Raw genomic sequence first — 17,216 nt, 5'->3', positions numbered from 1 at the left:
GCGGCGGCCAAATCAAGCGGCGGCGCGGCCGATTCAAGCAGCTGCGCTGACGGAGCATGGCCGACCGCGTGGAGACAAGCAGCGGCGGCCGCGCGGTGACGAGCAGAGATCGGACCCAAGGAAGAAGAAGGGATAAGAGGCTGACGTGTGGGAACTACGCGTCAGAAATCTGAACCCACCTCCAATTTATCTCTAACCAAACAAAAAACATGGGATATCACCGTCCTGCCAACCAAACGCGAGATGGGTTCAACCCGACCCAAAAAAAAACTAGGTTATGTTCAACCCATCCCTTGTTATCCAAAAACCAAACACATGCTTAGTGTGACGTGAAGGAAAGAGCAAAATGTTGCCTACTAATTAACAAACATTATGTAAGCAGGAGAGAAATCTCCATAAAAAAACATTTTTTGATCGTAGAGGTGTCATGGCCACATATTATTCAATTGCTGGGTTCTATTTAGAGTTGTCAGGCAACTCATACAACATATAGCTTGCCTACTACTGCCTCTGTTTTGTGTGTGTGTGTGTGCAAGCAGGTACAATTAATAAAGATCAGCCTGCATGTAGCCATGCGGATGGGGATTGAACAAATAAAGCTGAATATTTGTGGCTGGATCTCTTTTTGGCTGTCCAAAGGCTACCATGACATGTTTTCAAGGACAAACTTTGAATAATAAAATGACAAGTTTTGGAAAAGATAGAGTATTGTTCTAGGTAGAATAAAATTATTTTAGATCCATGCAGTAGTTGTATGGACCACTGTCTCATATGGTCAGCAGCCGATTACTAAACAACCACTCAAGCCAAGTGGTTGGCATTTTAAATTTACTTTCAATCGCCAGAAAAGGTGATGTAATAGCTACTACTTTCTGATTTTTTCCCCAGCATCTACGATGAGGCTACCGTGGACTTTCTGATTTTTTTTTTGAGGGCTAGGTAGCGTGCCCGTGCATTGTTACGAGATAACTAAACTTTTGTACTAAAAACATACAGATTGCACGATAAGATAACAATATTGTAAGACATTAAACTGATATTTAATTCAAAAAGCAAAGTTTGTGAAATTAACAGTCACTAAGAGCACGACACCGCAGGCTCACAAACTCTACTATATAGACCTTTCAGTGATACGGCTAAAATAATATTTTATATCGACAAGAAGTCTCCGATATTACAAACTAAATGAAGCAATCAAATATGTCAGACAAACATTGCTCAATCCACATATTTTGAACCTGTTTGACCAATGAAAATGCACCAAATGACTATTATGTTAAACTAAATTCATGTCCATCATCTATTCAAAGTGCGTGTCACAAGCGTGTAAATAATTTTAATATTATTTAGTTCTCTAAATCTATGAGATGCGACATGGTGTCCTTAGCAAATTCTTGAACTCGGGGACGTCTGGCTTCATCAACAAGCAGACGATTGCGTAGGCATATAAACAAATTAGTATAGTTCCAGTACTAACGCCACGGTTTTATTTCAGGGATGCACATGAAAATAACCAAACAACGATATTTTTTCATACAGTTTAAGTTGCACGCAATTGTATATGGTCATGTATGTAATCCGGAAAACACTCGTACAAAGGTACTCGCCGCCCAGCTTTTGGAAACTACATCATACAAAAGTACTATTTGTTGCTAATTGAGTCATTCATGCAACTATACTAATTGACTACAGTCTTGACCTCCTTGATTCTTACTTTCAATTTCCCCAATTTGAAGAAATAACCCTTGAAACCTGCAGGAAAATATTTAAATAGCTTCTTATGTTCTAGTTCCCCAATTTGCTGACAAGCCATTATTTGTATTCTCCTCCACTTACTTTTTTCTCACCATATTCAGTAGCATCTTGAAGTTAATGTGAACATATTCAAAGATATTTGAAAGAGAAATTTACCATAGAACAGAAATTACAAATCATGAATGCTTCAAGGCAATTACCTTAAAATTGTTTAAGTTAAGTGACACATCTTAATATTAGTCCTTAAGGCTGATCCTAAGTTCTTGGAAGTCCTAGAAAGGAAATATTTATAAAAAAGAACTACATCCTGATATGAACAACAGAAGCTTTTAGAATGCAGGGGTGATCCTTACTGAGAATACCAGAGGTCATAGTTGTAAGCTATGCCAAAAATGCCAAACACCATATGAAGTAAAATATAAAGAGGCACACCTTCAGATTTGGGCAGCTATTTGCAACTGAAGTACTTGAGATTCAGGGGAAAAAAAGAGGCACACCTTCAGATTTGTGCAAACTGAATACATGGATTCATCTGTGATAAATGTTCCACCAATGTTCATGTGCTGCAGGAATTAGCCCTTGAAACCTGCAGGGAGATTTGAGAAAACCACAATTTTTATGATGGCAATTAGCACATTGGAAGTAGTAATTTGGATAGAATTGCCAGGCAACTTATGTCTTGCACATGGCAAAGAAAAAAGTTAAGAACGTTATAATGGCAACTAACGCCTCAAAGGACACGCCTGAAAGCAATTGGCAAACTTGCATCATTCTGAATATTTTATCGTTCTAGAAGCAACAACCTAATAGTCTATCTTATATAAATCATATAATCATAAAACATTTATGTCGGGTACCATAGAAAGGGGTCCCCTAAGCAAGGACCGAAAAAAATCGCTTAGACCTTGTAAAAATCAAAACTAAAAGACAACCACCGGCAAACCCCCACCTAATCCGAGGCTCGGCTGGGCCGCCCGGCCCACCACGAATAATATTCGGGCTCACCCGAAGCAGGCTCGGCCCCGAATGAAACCACGAGGCCTCGGACGAGGTACCGATTCTCCGCCTCGCTCGAAGCCCCGAACCACGAGGCCTCGGACGAGGTACCGATTCTCCGACTCGCCCGAGGCCCCGCGCAAGGCCTCGGACGAGGTACCAATTCTCCGACTTGCCCGAGGCCCCGCGCAAGGCCTCGGACGAGGTACCGATTCTCTGCCTCGCTTGAAGCCCCGAACCACGAGGCCTCGGACGAGGTACCGATTCTCTGCCTCGCTCGAAGCCCCGAACCACGAGGCCTCGGACGAGGTACCGATTCTCCGCCTCGCTCGAAGCCCCGAACCACGAGGCCTCGGACGAGGTACCGATTCTCTGCCTCGCTCGAAGCCCCGAACCACGAGGCCTCGGACGAGGTACCGATTCTCCGCCTCGCTCGAAGCCCCGAACCACGAGGCCTCGGATGAGGTACCGATTCTCCGACTCGCCCGAGGCCCCGCGCAAGGCCTCGGACGAGGTACCGATTCTTCGACTCGCCCGAGGCCCCGCGCAAGGCCTCAGACGAGGTACCGATCCTCCGCCTCGCCCGAGGCCCCGCGCATAAGGCCTCGGACGAGGTACCGATTCTCCACCTCGCTCGAGGCCGGCTCGGCAACAACCCCGTCGCCTCCGCCTTGACCGACTTCTCAGACAGGATGTCGCGTCCAACTGACGCGTTCAACCACTCCCGCGACATCAGCCGAACGACGGCTCGGTACAGCGGAGTGGCCGACAAGATGTGAATCACATCGACGCCATGCCGTCCGGGACAAGACGGGGCAGGGGTTACCGGCCGCTGTGCTCGGCGCTGTGCCCACGATTGACACCCGTGCTGCACTGTGCTGCCTAACCCCTGCTCCGAGGACAGCGCGGCGTGGAGAGTCATGTCCGGGTCCCTGTAGCCTCGGAATCGACGTACAAAGACCAACTGCTCCCTCTGAGCCTCGGCTATCCGCTTCAGGGTCTCGGTAGCATCGGGACTCGCGCCCGCCGAGCCCCCAACAATGGTTCAGCCTCTGCACCGACTAGGCCTCGGCTCTCTACGTTGTCAACATACAGTGACCGGCACGTCGTCCACAGTATGCGCCATGCCCTGCGTCAAGCCATCACAGGAGCTCCCACGTCGTACAGGATCGGGCGTGACCGGCGCGTCGCTCTAGTGCATCAAGGACAAGGCCGCTCCACCGACCATGCCGCCACAGTGACAAGCTACAGGGCTCGGACATGCCGCCTCTGCTCACAAAACGCCACGTAGCAAATCCATGTACCGCCCCCGTACCTCCCTTCGACTATAAAAGGGAGTGACCGGGGCCGCTTCTAAGGGGCCGGACACAGACAGACAGACGAACACACACACGTGCAAGCAACGCACAACGCTCTGTAACACATACTCTTCCTCACTACGCGAGATCAACATCCCAAGCAACCCACGCCGCTCCACGCAGAGACCTGGGACAAGCTCCTTCTCTCGCCCAGCTTGTAAGCCCCTACTACAAGCACCTCGGTGCAAGGAATACAAGATCGCTCTCTTAGACTGGACTTAGGGCACCTATTGCCTGAACCAGTATAAACCTTGTGTCTCTTTGCATCACCATCCGGGATTAGGAGCACGCAGTACATTTTCACTAGCCGGTTGAGGGCCCGCCGGTCCAAAACACCGACAATTTATAACGCCTCAGCCCAAATGCTAAAGTGATCTACAAAGAAATAATGAGTTCAGAAATCTAACAACAGATGGAAACCACAACTAAATCAGTTTATAAAATGGAGCATGGCATTCCAGTACACAAGCATCGACCACCTATAGCAAAAGCACTCAGCACCAGGTAGCTGACATTAATCCTAAATTTCCAGTCAACAATCCATCAAAAACAGACAATTGAACAGATGACAAGCAAATGAAAAATGGCATGCTTACCTCATCGATGACATTATTTACAGAAATTTGAATAGCTCCACCAGTTGCTGCAGCAACACATTGCAAATCTTATTGACATGACTGGCGCAGAAAAATAGGCGTTTTAAAAAGTGCATATTCAAAAATCATCTCAGGCAGGCACCGGAAGTACCAAGGAACTCAGAAAATAGGATATTGAGTATATAAAGTTTATGAACTGCTGCTACTGCTACTACTGTTTCATTATAGTTTCATAGATCAATGAATGATTCAAAGACCAAATAAGTAAAATGAAATGCAGGGAAGGTAATAGGCGACTAGCTTGGAACCAAGTAAACCACCGAATCAGGTTGCTTGCGCTCACTTTTATTTAAGAGTATTCAAATGAGAGGTCATAATAAATATGAGGTTAAAAGCATCTTTACAGATCATTGGCATTAAGATCCAATTTAGTATTGTTGATCACTCATCACTTGCTCTATATCATTTACAAATACAAATGAAAGCCGCTTGTTGACCAATGAACAGCAAGGCACTATTCTACCTGTAGCAAAGTAAAAGACCATAAAGTCAATGAAACGATGAACTGTGAACTTAGTTTTAATTTGATAACAAAATACTAACAATGCCCATAATTTTTGTAAGTAGCATTGGCCATGTCCTCTCTATCCTACAGCATATTCATTATGTCCAATTTGCGCAATCTGTTGACCCAAAAACACAAATAAAATGAGCATAAGTATTCATATGTCCTATTTGAGCAATCTGTTGACCCAAAAACACAAATGAAACAAGCATAAGTATGTGTGTTTTTAGAATAAAGGGTGGCTCTGTCCTCACTAACCTCATTAGCTTTTGGTTGATTTAGGAGTCTATATTCTCTCATACGCCCTCCGCCAGTCCTCTTGACCCTTCTTCAGTGGATGTGTTTCGTTATCCTGAAAAGCCAAATGTGGTCTGCACCTTAATCATTAAGAACACATACTGAGTAGTGTATACAGTATACCACAATTTTGTAAAGTTTATACAGACGAAAAGAAAATATAAATTAGGACTCCAGTAAACTGAATTAGAAATATTCTTATTTCCCATGAGTTTCACATTATTGAGGGGATGATTGGTGAGGAGAAGGGGGTGGCGTGCAGTATAGGTACCATAGGAACCGGTGGAAACTCTTTCCTACTGTTGTGGATCACAATCTCATTTGGATCTCTGCAACGATAAATCAATTTTAAATATGAATGAGTTCTAAGCAATAGGAGGAGGGCAGAATCACTTAAGGGAACCATCACACTTGAGTAAACGTGTGCCAGATGCAGGAACATGTTGTAAGAAAATTTATCCAAGATGCGGCAAGAAACGGAACTCCGCCATTGTTCGCAAACAATTAGACCCGATTAGAAATCAAGAACTGATTGAAAATAAAAAGGGATGAGTGCGTACAGGGTTGGATCGGAGGAAGAGAGCAGTGCGTACAGGCAGGAGCAGAGCTGGACGATGCATGTGTGGTGGCTGCGCCGCCCCTCCCATCCCTGTCTCGCTCGGCCGACGCCTGACTCCACCGGCCGCCGAACACGTGCATCCTGCCCCCGTCGCTGTGCTCCTCCTCCTCCTCCTCCGGATCCACTGAGGGGCATGCGCCCATGCCGAGCTCCTGCTCCCCGCCCAGGCCGGCACCTCACCCAATCGTTGTGGGATAAGGGGCACGAATGGGGCGGCGTTGGAGGAGGGGCATGCGCAGGCTGCATTGCGGCGAGCTGCGGGCGGGTGCGGCGGCACCGCGGCCAGCTGCGGGTGGGTGACGATGGGGAGGCAGGCGGAGGAATCACAGAGATCGAGGCTGAATCACAGGAGCGGTTTCCTTTTGTGCGGCGTGGACGCGGTCACGCGGCAGGGGATCGTAGGGGAAGGCAGACCGAGGGAGCGACGGGCGCGGGATTGCAGGCGTGGGCAGACGGACGAACCAAAATAAATGTCGCACCAAAAAATATTCACGCTTTATTCTTTTTAGTTGTAGGAAATATCTAGGCAGACGCTGGAAAAGGTCACGAGCAGGCAGGGATATCTAGGCCGATGACCTCTTGACTAAATCTGATACGGCCAGTGGAACCAGTAATACTACTGTATACAGTAATATTCCATTGGAATTTCCAAAATTCATCAGGGTCGGCTGACCCAGTGGCAAACTCAGCATGTTCGTTTGGCTGTGGCTTGTCGTAAACGATCATAAATTTTCAGCCGGAACAGTATTTTTCTCTCACACAAACCAGCCAGCAGTACTTCTTCACGAACCAACAACGATACGAACCAGCCAACCGAACAGGCTCCACTCCTGCTGGAAGGTGTTACATATTGCTACAAACAGTTTTGACCTTATTAGCTGTTAGAAACACATTTTGTAACTTCTATTCCACGACCTTGAGGTTGATTCATCTAACAAGATAAGGAATTTGATACCACCTCAGCAGTTTGGTCAACTAATAAGAGCCTATTTGGATGTTGTGGTTTTGAGAAAGCATAGTATCAATAAAACTTTGGTTTTTGAATAAGAGATGTGCAAAACCATGGTTTAGAAACAAAAGAGGTCTAGAGTGGAGTTTCTACAACACCAAAAGACTATTTCCCTAATAAAGTTGTCACTTAGTCTCTGTGAATGCGATGAAGAGTGAACTGTCAGAGCTACACCCTTTTTACCATGGAAGAATTGCACTATGAATGTATTAAAAGTGAGAAATACAATAACCTTGAGCATCACATCAAAAAGACCAATAAATAGTCAAGGGAATATAAAAGGTTCACAAATCACAACTTGTAACATCTGTAAATGTTCACAACGACACGAGCAAGTTCACTAGAGGTTGAAATGTGAAATAGCCATTGCTTCTTCTCCTCTCCCATTCTCTTGATCCATCCAATTAAGCCCTGCCTCTTTTGACTTCAATGTGATGAGGAATACATCACTATATATACTCCTTTATGAACATAATATCATAATTTTTTTTTTGAGGTCAACACCGGGGGGAGAAAGTCCTCCCCACCAGAATCTTTCATTCCACAGATGCCGGACAAGCCGGTGGATGGAAGGTCGTTGTCTTAATATTTTTGGAAGAAAGAGAAGACATATATCCCTAATTTCGTACACAGGCGATGTTACAAACCAGTAGCACACGGTCGAAAGCATCAAAACATAGACCGTACATCCAGATTGAAGCCGATCGATCCGAGCATGAACGATGAAATTAATGAGGAAGAGTACGATTCAGTTGATGATTGCACCGATTTGCACTGCACATAATCAAGGAGTAAGCTTCAGCAAAAGGCACTAGGTATGAAGACAACGACGAAGAAGAGAGATAATATAAAACTGACCATGATGCTCCTTGGAGGATCAGCAGAGAATCGCAGTCCCTACATTAGGCTTATTGGGATGGGCCTTTGCAGCATTTTCCCATCCTTGTTTAATTGCTACATCGACCTGAGAATGAAGCCCGACTTCTTGCAGATTTGTCATGTGTTTGATTTCCATGCCGGGAGTCCCAGGAACAACACCTAGATCCTGACAGATGATATGAAGTGATACAAGACCAGGCAGAGCATCAGCATTGATTGTTATGTCAGGATTTGGCTCGCACACTAGGCATAAACGCTCAAGGCTCCGGAGATGTTCCGGCAGTATTTCAATGGGCCCAAGGTTGTCTTCAACAAGCTTCAGATATTTCAGGATTCTCAGCTTACTCAACTCGGCTAGAATTACATTCCAGGTCAGTGCAGTGGATGAAAGGCACAGCTCCTCAACACCACTGAGCCGTGCAACAAACTGAGGGAATTCACTCAGATTACCGTGCAGCTTCAGCGAGGTAAGAGCACCTTGAACTTGCAGATTATTTAGGAATTGTCCTGAACATTCTTGGAAGCTAATAGATAGGGAGCGGCCTGGCTCCTGGATCCCATCACTAACGAATTTGGTAATGGCACTTGAAATATCACCCAGGTTTGCTTCACTGGCGTTGGGTTCGCACCATATCTTCACCTTCCTCAGCTTCCTCATAAGAATCATCAGCTGTGGAAATCCACGCCTATCTCCGGTGACAAATCCTGATAGTGTCTGGAGGACACTCTTTTGTTTCAAAAACTTCCCTACCTTAGTTGTCTTGCAATCCCTGACGGTCCAGAAAATCGTATCCCTTATATAAAGCTGAAACTTTCCAAGGAGGTGCTTGAGTCTGGGCATCATGAGGACTTCTTTGTGCACGGTCACTGTTTCACTCCCCCTCATGTCGAGTGTCTCTAGCCATGCCAGCTTCCCTATTTCACTTGGAAGCCGATTAGTACCACCCTGGAAGCTCAGATATTTCAGCAGCAGCAGCTTGCATATAGCTAAGAGATGTTCTTCAGACAGAGGAGCGCATTGTTTCAGATCCAGCACCCGCAGCACCTCGTAGTTGCCAAACTCCAACATGGCTCCATAGATGTCAGGATTGGCACTGGCATGGAATACCGCCAGGGTATGGAGATGAGGTAAATCAGGCAAATTCATATCATCTAGTGCCTTTTCGTTGGGATGGAGTGAAAGCCTGCGGGCACTCTCTGCCTCAAGTTTGCCCATGTCATCACAAAACAGCATGAAATTTGTGGCTCTAGACTGTTGGTAGATGAATTTGAGAATCTCATCAGGAGGTTGGCATCTCTTCATCATTCCATTGTTGCTTTTCGCAGTGGTATTGATGATTTTGCCATCGATGAAGGCCTTCAGATATTTGACTGCGTCATCTTCGCCTCTCACAAGTCCTTCAGCAAGCCATCTTCTTATCAGGGGATTCCTCCTGGCATGATGATCATGTGGAAACATGCAGAAATATAGCAAACAGTTGAGGTTATTAAGCCAATCTTCACCCTGTTTACCGACAAGCTCCTGAAGCTCATGGGGGACACGGACCTCAAAAGCAGCAGCCGGAGCAATGACTTGTGCTGAGGAGGTCACTACCGATTTTTGGAAGCGTCTATCTAACTGGGTATAGTGTAATAACCGCTGGCGCGTTTCCTCAGATTTCGTCTTGAGTCGAGCAATCTCTTCCGCGAACTCTTCAGGGTTCGTCTTCTTGACTTCGAAGCAATCTATGCAGTCTTCGATCTCGTAAGCCAATTGCCTCAGTGGTGCAATCCATTCACTGATGTCTCTGACAACGAAGGTATTACGTCTGATTATATCTTTGATCGACCGAAGCTCATCATTGATGAAGGTAGCATCAATCTTGGCCTGCTTCCCTACTAATTTAGGGATCACCCTACCAAGCTTCGGCACGGCGCTGCTCACTGCCGCGCTGAGCATGGCCACAGCAAATTCCATTTTTCTTTCCTTGGATCGATAGATCTGCGCGAGTGCCGAATTAAAGTGAGCTTTATGTGGACGGAAATGAATTGAAAGAGCAGATCTGGTACCTACCTAGCTCGGCTCCTTGGGTGTCGTTCTTCCTTGACGCGGACGAGGGACGACTTCTGGTGTGGTTGGTGTGTTTCCTCTCTTTTTCTTTTGCCCACCATGAGCAGCGTCACACATGGCCGACAAGTCTCTTTTCAGCAATAATTATCTTTGCCCAGAAAATAAAAAAAGCCCCCACTAAAGTTTATTCACTGTCACATCATCAGATGCTAATGAGAAGAACTAAATATTAACTAATTATAAAACAAATTGCACAGACGGAAACTAATTTATAAGACAAATCTATTAAGCCTAATTAATCATTCATTAGCAAATGTTATTGTAGCACCATATTATCGAATCATGGACTATAATTAGGCTTAATAGATTGGGAATTTGGTGTTTTTACCCCTATTCTAGACTGCAATGGTGATTTTGCTCTTACTTTTTTAACTTTGTGATTTTACCCTCGTAATTTTAAAACGAAGCGTCCGTCTGCCCTGTTTTCTGACACGGTTAAATCTGAGTGGATTAAATGACCAAAATAAAAAAAACAAAAATAAACCCATGCGAAAAGACAAGATTGCCCTCACCTTATCCTTTCTTCCTGGCTCCTCACGGTCACTGGAACATTCAAACATCTGGAGGGCTAGGGTTAGGACCGGCGAGCGGGAGGCGGCTGCGGCAGCGTATGGGTGGCCCCTGGTGGGCGCACGGCAGTGGAGGCGGCACGTGGGAGGCGGCTGCGGCGGTGAGCGGGCGGCCCCCGACGGGCGCACGGCAGCGAGGCGGCGGCGGTGGCGTGTGGGCGCCCTTCGGCGTGCGTGGGAGACCCTCGGCGGGTACCGCAGCAGCACGCCAGCACGTGGGAGGCCCCCCAGCCTACGCGAGCACCACACGGGCGGACCTGGCGGGCGCACAGCAGCGCGGCGGCGCACGGGAAACGGCTCCAGCGGCCGACAACGGCGTGCGCGTGATGGCCCCCGATGGGTGCGCAGCAGCATGCGGCAGCGGCGGTGCGCGGGCCTGCGCACGAGCGGCACGCGGGAGTTCCCTCCAAGCTGTTGCAGAGGTTCGCCAAGTAGAAACCGCCGGCACCAGACAGCATGATATATTTTTTTAATCTTTTTCTTCCATTTTGGAGCCGCATATTGCGAAAACAGAAACATTCATCCATGTGATGTTAATTTGTGTTTATATAGACTTATAACTGAAATGCCGTTGACATTTTTCTAAAATTTAACTGATTTTGCCCCGGTTGAATTGTCTAATCCATATCAAAATAGCCAAACTGTTTGATTTGAAAATAGAGGTAAAAACACATATATCAAAATAAAACAGGGGTAAAAACGTATGGGCAAAGTTGTCCCTTTGTTCAAAAGTTAACACCGTTAGAGAGACTTCACAGAACAAGGGTAAAATCTCTTTTCGTTTTGAAATCGCAGGGGTAAAATCATAAAGTTAAAAAAACGAGGGCAAAATCTCCATTTCGTTTCAAAACAAGGGGTAGAAACACTTAAGCCCCTAATAGATTCGTCTCGCAACTTAGTTTCCATATGTGCAATTAGTTTTATAATTAATTTATATTTAATACTTCAAATTAGTATTTAAACATCCGATCCGATGTGGTAGAGACTAAACTTTAGCTAGGTATCAATCACCCCTTTGAAGACGTAGTGCCTCGCCTCTCTTTCTTCATGCCTTGTGTTAGTTCTAGAGTGTAAAGTTTTGGGGTGTCACATCGGGTGTTATATATGTGTGTCGAATGAGATGCTCGGATACTATAAAAAAACAAATTACAGCCGTCAGTAAACCACGAGATGAATTTATTAAGCCTAATCAATCTGTTATTACCGCATGTGTTACTGTAGCACTTTATTGTCAAATCATGTACTAATTAGGGTTAAAAGATTCGTCTCGTAAAGTAGTCATAATCTGTGCAATTAGTTATTTTTTTAGTTTATATTTAATACTCTATTCATGTATCAAACATTCGATGAGATACGACGTAAACTTTAGGGAGGTACTAAACCAGGCTTCGGTTGTCTTTTGAGATGTCTTTTTTTTTCTTTTGTCCCAGGGTTGACGCCAATTTAAGAATCTACTACTTACGTGTTTACGATGCTTTCAAGCATTCACCCGGCTGATAGTTTCATTACCGCGGCTCTATTTCAGTATTTCTACCGTCCATATGCTGCTGAACTACTTGTTATATTCGCATATGCTGTCTAATGCGTACAGAGTCTAGTAGCGGACAACAGATCTGTTGTGAGCTTTATAGAAGAAGAAGGAATTTACTTGCTCTTTTTTTCACCACACCTATCCTGTTTATTCAAATTCTTATTAGCATTCTATAATATTAACCTGTTTATTTATTTATATATGTGTACGTATATACATGAGCCTACTTTATTGGATGTTCCTCTATACAGCCAAACTTTTCCTTTTGCAGAACAGACGGAAAATGAAGCCAACCTTCATAGTTATACTGATTATTAGCTTGTAAGGGATAAGATGATAATATATACACTGAATTCTACGGACTAAAAAATTTGGGAGAGCAAGGGTGGAGACGATGCGGCATTCCACGTCTCAAAGCGAACACAACGACATCACTAGAGCACTAAATGACCTTAAGCTCATGCTATTAGATGAAACGGCAGAGCCTAAGGCCTTACCACTGTCACTTCTACGAGACATCACAAATGACTTCTCGGAAGATCGAAGAATCGGTACTGGTGGCTTTGCAACGGTATATAAGGTAGGACACCATTATATTGAACTGCCCAGTTGATATGAGAACTTGATATGATGCTGATAAGACATACTTCCATTGCAGGGGATACTTGAGAATGGTCTGTCAGTCGCTGTGAAGAGGATGTACTATAGTAATTTAGATGACAATGATTTCCACCAAGAGATTCAATGTCTGATAGAGGCAAAGCATAAAAACATAGTACGGTGTTTGGGATATTGTTTTGAATCGCACGGAGAAATGGTCAGGTACAATGGAAAATTTGTCATGGCAGAAGTACAGCACAGATTGCTCTGCTTCGAGTATCTGTCTAAAGGTAGTTTGTCTAATTATATCACTGGTAGGGGCATGATTTTCGATAATAATATTATTTGTGAAGCATCCCACACATATAATTTGAATCATGAATTCACCATCTCATATATGACCTACCATTTAAATATTAATGAAGTAAGTGTCTCGACTACTAAACGCCCTCTTCATGTTCCCCGTACAGATGGATCTTCCGGACTTGAATGGAGAATGCGCTACCAGATTATTAAGGGAATTTGCCAAGGTTTACATTACCTTCATGCGAAACATATTGTTCACTTGGATCTGAATCCAACAAATATACTCCTAGATGATAATATGGTTCCAAAGATTGCTGGATTTGGTATCTCAAGGTGTTTCGGCAAAGATGAAACTATATATACAGAAACATTACGTGGAACACCGTAAGTTGGCTAATCCTCTCCTGATCCCAATCTTGTTTGGGTTGTGACTTGTGAGTTAGGCCCCATTTGGAGGACTCCTTGCAGCTCCAGCTAGGTCGCACTAGAAAGAAAATAGCTCTTTCTATGCGTGCTAAATTTAGAAGAAGCTGGAGCCCCGAGAAGAAGTGTCAAACTGGCTTTTAATGTATTTCATCCAACTCTTCTTTTACTATGCAGGGGATATATAGCACCTCAACGTATGGATTCGACAAAAATCACAATCTACTCCAATATATTTAGTCTTGGTGTTGTAATCTTATTATCTTAAAGATACTTTTTGGAGGGAGACTCGATGTTTTTTCTCGAATACATATGGATCTCCATGTTGAAGCTGTAAGAACACTTTCTCCTGACTTTTATAGTAGAAAAATGTCCATTTTAATCACTTAACTTTTCTCATGTTAATATATGAAATTTACAGCAAAACCAAAAACTTAGTGAAAGGCACAAGCTTTTCACTCAATCGCTAGTGCTCAGAACCATTTAGGCACCCAAACTCACGGGGACTAGCTAGGAACCAGTAGTGCCGCTCAGACCAAGTTTGTACTGATCAGATCAAGTTTTTGAAGCATGTCATTCTTTCTTTATAGACGGTGTGCACTAGTCTTTATAGACTGTTGCTCTGAGAAAGCAATGAGGTGAACTGTTATTTATTTATTATTACATCCAATTGAACACTTATATACACTCAAGTACTATCTTTCTTTCTAAAAATGGTAATTAACATAAGAAAATATTGTATGCTTTATACCTTGCATTTACATTTCTAATTTCCTTGGTTATATAAAGAAATGAATCTTTTGGCGTGGCTATAACTTATTTAATTATTGTGTTTTTCCATCAATAATATAGATCAAGGAAATACGACAGAGTCCTCAATGGCATAATCGAAAGGTAATGCACTGGATAAACTTGAAATGGTTTCTTCACCATCTGATGCATCTTATTTTTTTCGCTCAATTTCTACCATCGACCCGATGCTACTGAAGATGTTGAAAGTTTTAGTTTTTTTGGTCTTTATTTGTCACATGTTCATGGCCGGTTAATTTACTCCTCCACTTGATGTTTATTGTTCATGGTTCAGGATACTATTTTCCCCTCAATTTCTACCTAAGCCGATATTGCTTGATTTCATTCCTTGTCATCCTCCAATTGCCGTGCAGTCACTGGTTGGATTACAATTTGCAGAAGCTTTGGTTTGCATATGCCCGTGTAATTTACATCAATAATATTGGTAGATTAGACTTACAGTTATTCTCTAATTAAATTTACCTAGTAAAATAATCTATTTGACATGGACTATTTTTTTCATTGTAGCCCTTTAGATCATCATAAATCCAATCTATTTTTTTTCTAATTAATCTTGTAATTTCTAGTTCCTCTCATATTATTTATTGTATATCATTAGATCATTATAAAATTTAATGGTACATATTTTTAATTAATCTCGTAATTTCTAGATTCTCTCGGCGAATGTGGAGAAACTCTGCAGTGGATAAGATAGATAATATACATATATATCAAGAAGATTTCTTTTCCCCCACACCTTGTCCTCTCACTCTATCTTTATCCTACCATGGTGGATTGAATCACACTACCCCTCCTGACTCTCTCTGTTGCGCTTGGCTCTCCCTTTCTTGGTCATCAAGCCTTCCCTCAGTCACGGTGTTGAGCTAGCCATAAAAGCTTAAGCCAACCAAGGCAAGTGTTGTAAGCCACTAAAGCTCACCACCGCCGCCTGACTATTTGGATCACCTTGGCGACATCCACTGCAGAGTTTCTCCACTAAGGAAGGGGTCTCTTCATCCCCGCCACATCAAGTTGCCATTGTTCCACACTAAGCTCGGAGCTCACAGGATTGACGCCGTCGGAGAGTCACCAAAGACTACGAGTGCTATGTGTCGCGGGGTCGAAACCACGGCAAGCATTGTTGTTCATCGGGTGTCACTGAGTATGTGTCTCTGGTGGCTCGGGTGGACTCAAGAACACAAAGAACACAGAGAGGACGCACGGTTTATCTTGGTTTGGGCTATCGGGACCCTACGTCCAGCAGCAGATGATCCTTGTATTCAAGAGCACCCAAAATGTGCGGAGGGGGGTTACAACAGAGTGTAAAAGAGAGATTTGGTGGGGGGGTCGCTCGTTGCTGATCCTTGAGCCTCGTTGCCGATGATCCTTGGTGTCACTTTATTTTGGTTCATGACGGGTAACTTGTTGCTAGAATAACTGATCAGATTAAGATATAACTTGTTGCTTATAGACATGCTTAATTTTAATAGGTATAACTTGTTGCTAGAATAACTGATCAGATTAAGATATACATTACTTCCGCTTTTATGCAAAATGTTGTTAAGCCATCTCCACTTATAAAGCCTTGCATGATCCTTGGTGTCACTTTATTTTGGTTCATGACGGGTAAGTCTAGCTGAGTACCTTCTCGTACTCAGGGTTTATTTTCCACTTGTTGCAGACGAGACGGTGTATCATGGGTATTGTAAGCATTGCTTCTCTCCAGCCATGGACGAGGAGTGAGGCCGCGGGCAAGGCTCGCCTATGTTATCTTATATATGATGCTTTTGTTTGACTTGATCACAAACTGGCATGTATTTGAACAAGTGTGTGTGTGATGATGGTTTTAAAACTATATTGCTTTCGCTATTGCAGTTGAACTTGGTATTGTAATAACTATATTTAAACTCCGATGTATGTTGAAGTACTTGACAACTTATGTAACATGTGGCTTGTATGTTGAATCATGTATGATCTTGGTTGTATGTTGGATTATTCGAGATCCTTCGTGATACTCGATGGACTACCGGGTTTATATGAGCACAAGTATGACAGTGCGATCGCTCCGGTGGTTTCCATTGTACTTGTGCTCTTATAAATTGGTCGGTTCTGCCACAGCTGGTATCGGAGCAAGATTCAACATTATTTGACATATGTGTATTTAAAACAAAGGTTTTTGTTTTACAAAACCAGTTTTGGCAACTTATAGTTATATATATATAGAGATTCAAATCTAAAATTTAAATCTAAAGTATTCTAGTGATCATTTTCTTTATGCCCAGTTAAGGATTTCAGGTGGCTTAGTAAGTACTAACTTCGGGGGTTTACTTTCATGCGATTTTTCTTTCTCGTCCATACGGCATGCTATAGTATGGGTGCCATTCACTTGAATGGTAATGTATGGATCCATATACCTCTATGCCCCGGTAAGTTGATGAGTGGCATAACTGTAAGATGTGAACATGCGGTCTAAGGGGAGAGGTAGTTTGATACAGAAGTATATATATATATATATATGGACCTATTTAATTGTGGGTTAGTTTTGATATGGCTATATTTGTATATTTATATGTATGTATGGATATATTTACATGTGGGTAGCCTTGGCACGGAAGTATATATATATTGGGTATATATGGAAGTATTTAGCTTGCAACTTAGAGACCAGATTTTCATTTCCGCATATATATAATTGTGGGGTTGGGCTGAAATAAAATTCTTCTGCAGGTACACTAACAGCGAAACCTATAGTCCGACTAGCTATGCTTATATTATGAGAGGACGTATGTATGCCACCGTGTATGTCGCTAGAAC

The 17,216-nt window shown here is 43.5% G+C and overlaps 3 protein-coding genes across 5 annotated transcripts; 2 read left to right on the top strand and 1 right to left on the bottom strand.

The window, feature by feature from the left end:
* Window positions 1–7,388: 7,388 nt before the first annotated feature.
* On the bottom strand, window positions 7,389–10,475 carry LOC136541312 (disease resistance protein RGA4-like). Its single transcript, XM_066533149.1, has 3 exons — window positions 10,128–10,475; window positions 8,054–10,055; window positions 7,389–7,969 (listed from the first exon to the last, which is right to left on the bottom strand). The coding sequence occupies exon 2, from the start codon at window positions 10,029–10,031 to the stop codon at window positions 8,073–8,075; it is 1,959 nt and encodes a 652-aa protein (XP_066389246.1). The 5' UTR covers window positions 10,032–10,055; window positions 10,128–10,475; the 3' UTR covers window positions 7,389–7,969; window positions 8,054–8,072.
* A 237-nt stretch (window positions 10,476–10,712) lies between these two features.
* LOC136541313 (cysteine-rich receptor-like protein kinase 44) lies at window positions 10,713–16,327 on the top strand. Of its 3 annotated transcripts, none has more exons than XM_066533152.1 (7): window positions 10,713–11,175; window positions 12,556–12,864; window positions 12,943–13,174; window positions 13,355–13,574; window positions 13,791–13,946; window positions 14,466–14,507; window positions 16,084–16,327. In XM_066533152.1, exons 2-5 carry the CDS (start codon window positions 12,679–12,681, stop codon window positions 13,879–13,881), a joined length of 729 nt encoding a protein of 242 aa, XP_066389249.1. In that variant the 5' UTR covers window positions 10,713–11,175; window positions 12,556–12,678; the 3' UTR covers window positions 13,882–13,946; window positions 14,466–14,507; window positions 16,084–16,327. The 3 variants fall into 3 exon arrangements, with proteins under 3 accessions (XP_066389249.1, XP_066389250.1, XP_066389248.1); XM_066533153.1 differs by lacking the exon at window positions 16,084–16,327 and adding an exon at window positions 15,470–16,048; XM_066533151.1 differs by lacking the exon at window positions 16,084–16,327 and adding an exon at window positions 15,074–16,048.
* On the top strand, window positions 10,795–11,226 carry LOC136543080 (uncharacterized). Its single transcript, XM_066535637.1, has one exon. The coding sequence runs from the start codon at window positions 10,795–10,797 to the stop codon at window positions 11,224–11,226; it is 432 nt and encodes a 143-aa protein (XP_066391734.1).
* Window positions 16,328–17,216: the final 889 nt, after the last annotated feature.

The sequence above is a fragment of the Miscanthus floridulus genome, chromosome 3 (assembly GCF_019320115.1).
Source record: "Miscanthus floridulus cultivar M001 chromosome 3, ASM1932011v1, whole genome shotgun sequence".
NCBI lineage: Eukaryota > Viridiplantae > Streptophyta > Magnoliopsida > Poales > Poaceae > Miscanthus > Miscanthus floridulus.
This window is presented reverse-complemented; position numbering and strand designations above follow the sequence as displayed.

Bases quoted from the DNA above. Each gene is read 5' to 3' on its own strand.
- LOC136543080 (XM_066535637.1), top strand. From the start codon at position 10,795: ATGGGTGGCCCCTGGTGGGCGCACGGCAGTGGAGGCGGCACGTGGGAG.
- LOC136541312 (XM_066533149.1), bottom strand. From the start codon at position 10,031: ATGGAATTTGCTGTGGCCATGCTCAGCGCGGCAGTGAGCAGCGCCGTG.
- LOC136541313 (XM_066533152.1), top strand. From the start codon at position 12,679: ATGCGGCATTCCACGTCTCAAAGCGAACACAACGACATCACTAGAGCA. The intron at 12,865-12,942 runs GTAGGACACCAT...CTTCCATTGCAG, and splicing joins GCTTTGCAACGGTATATAAG to GGGATACTTGAGAATGGTCT. The intron at 13,575-13,790 runs GTAAGTTGGCTA...TTTACTATGCAG, and splicing joins GAAACATTACGTGGAACACC to GGGATATATAGCACCTCAAC.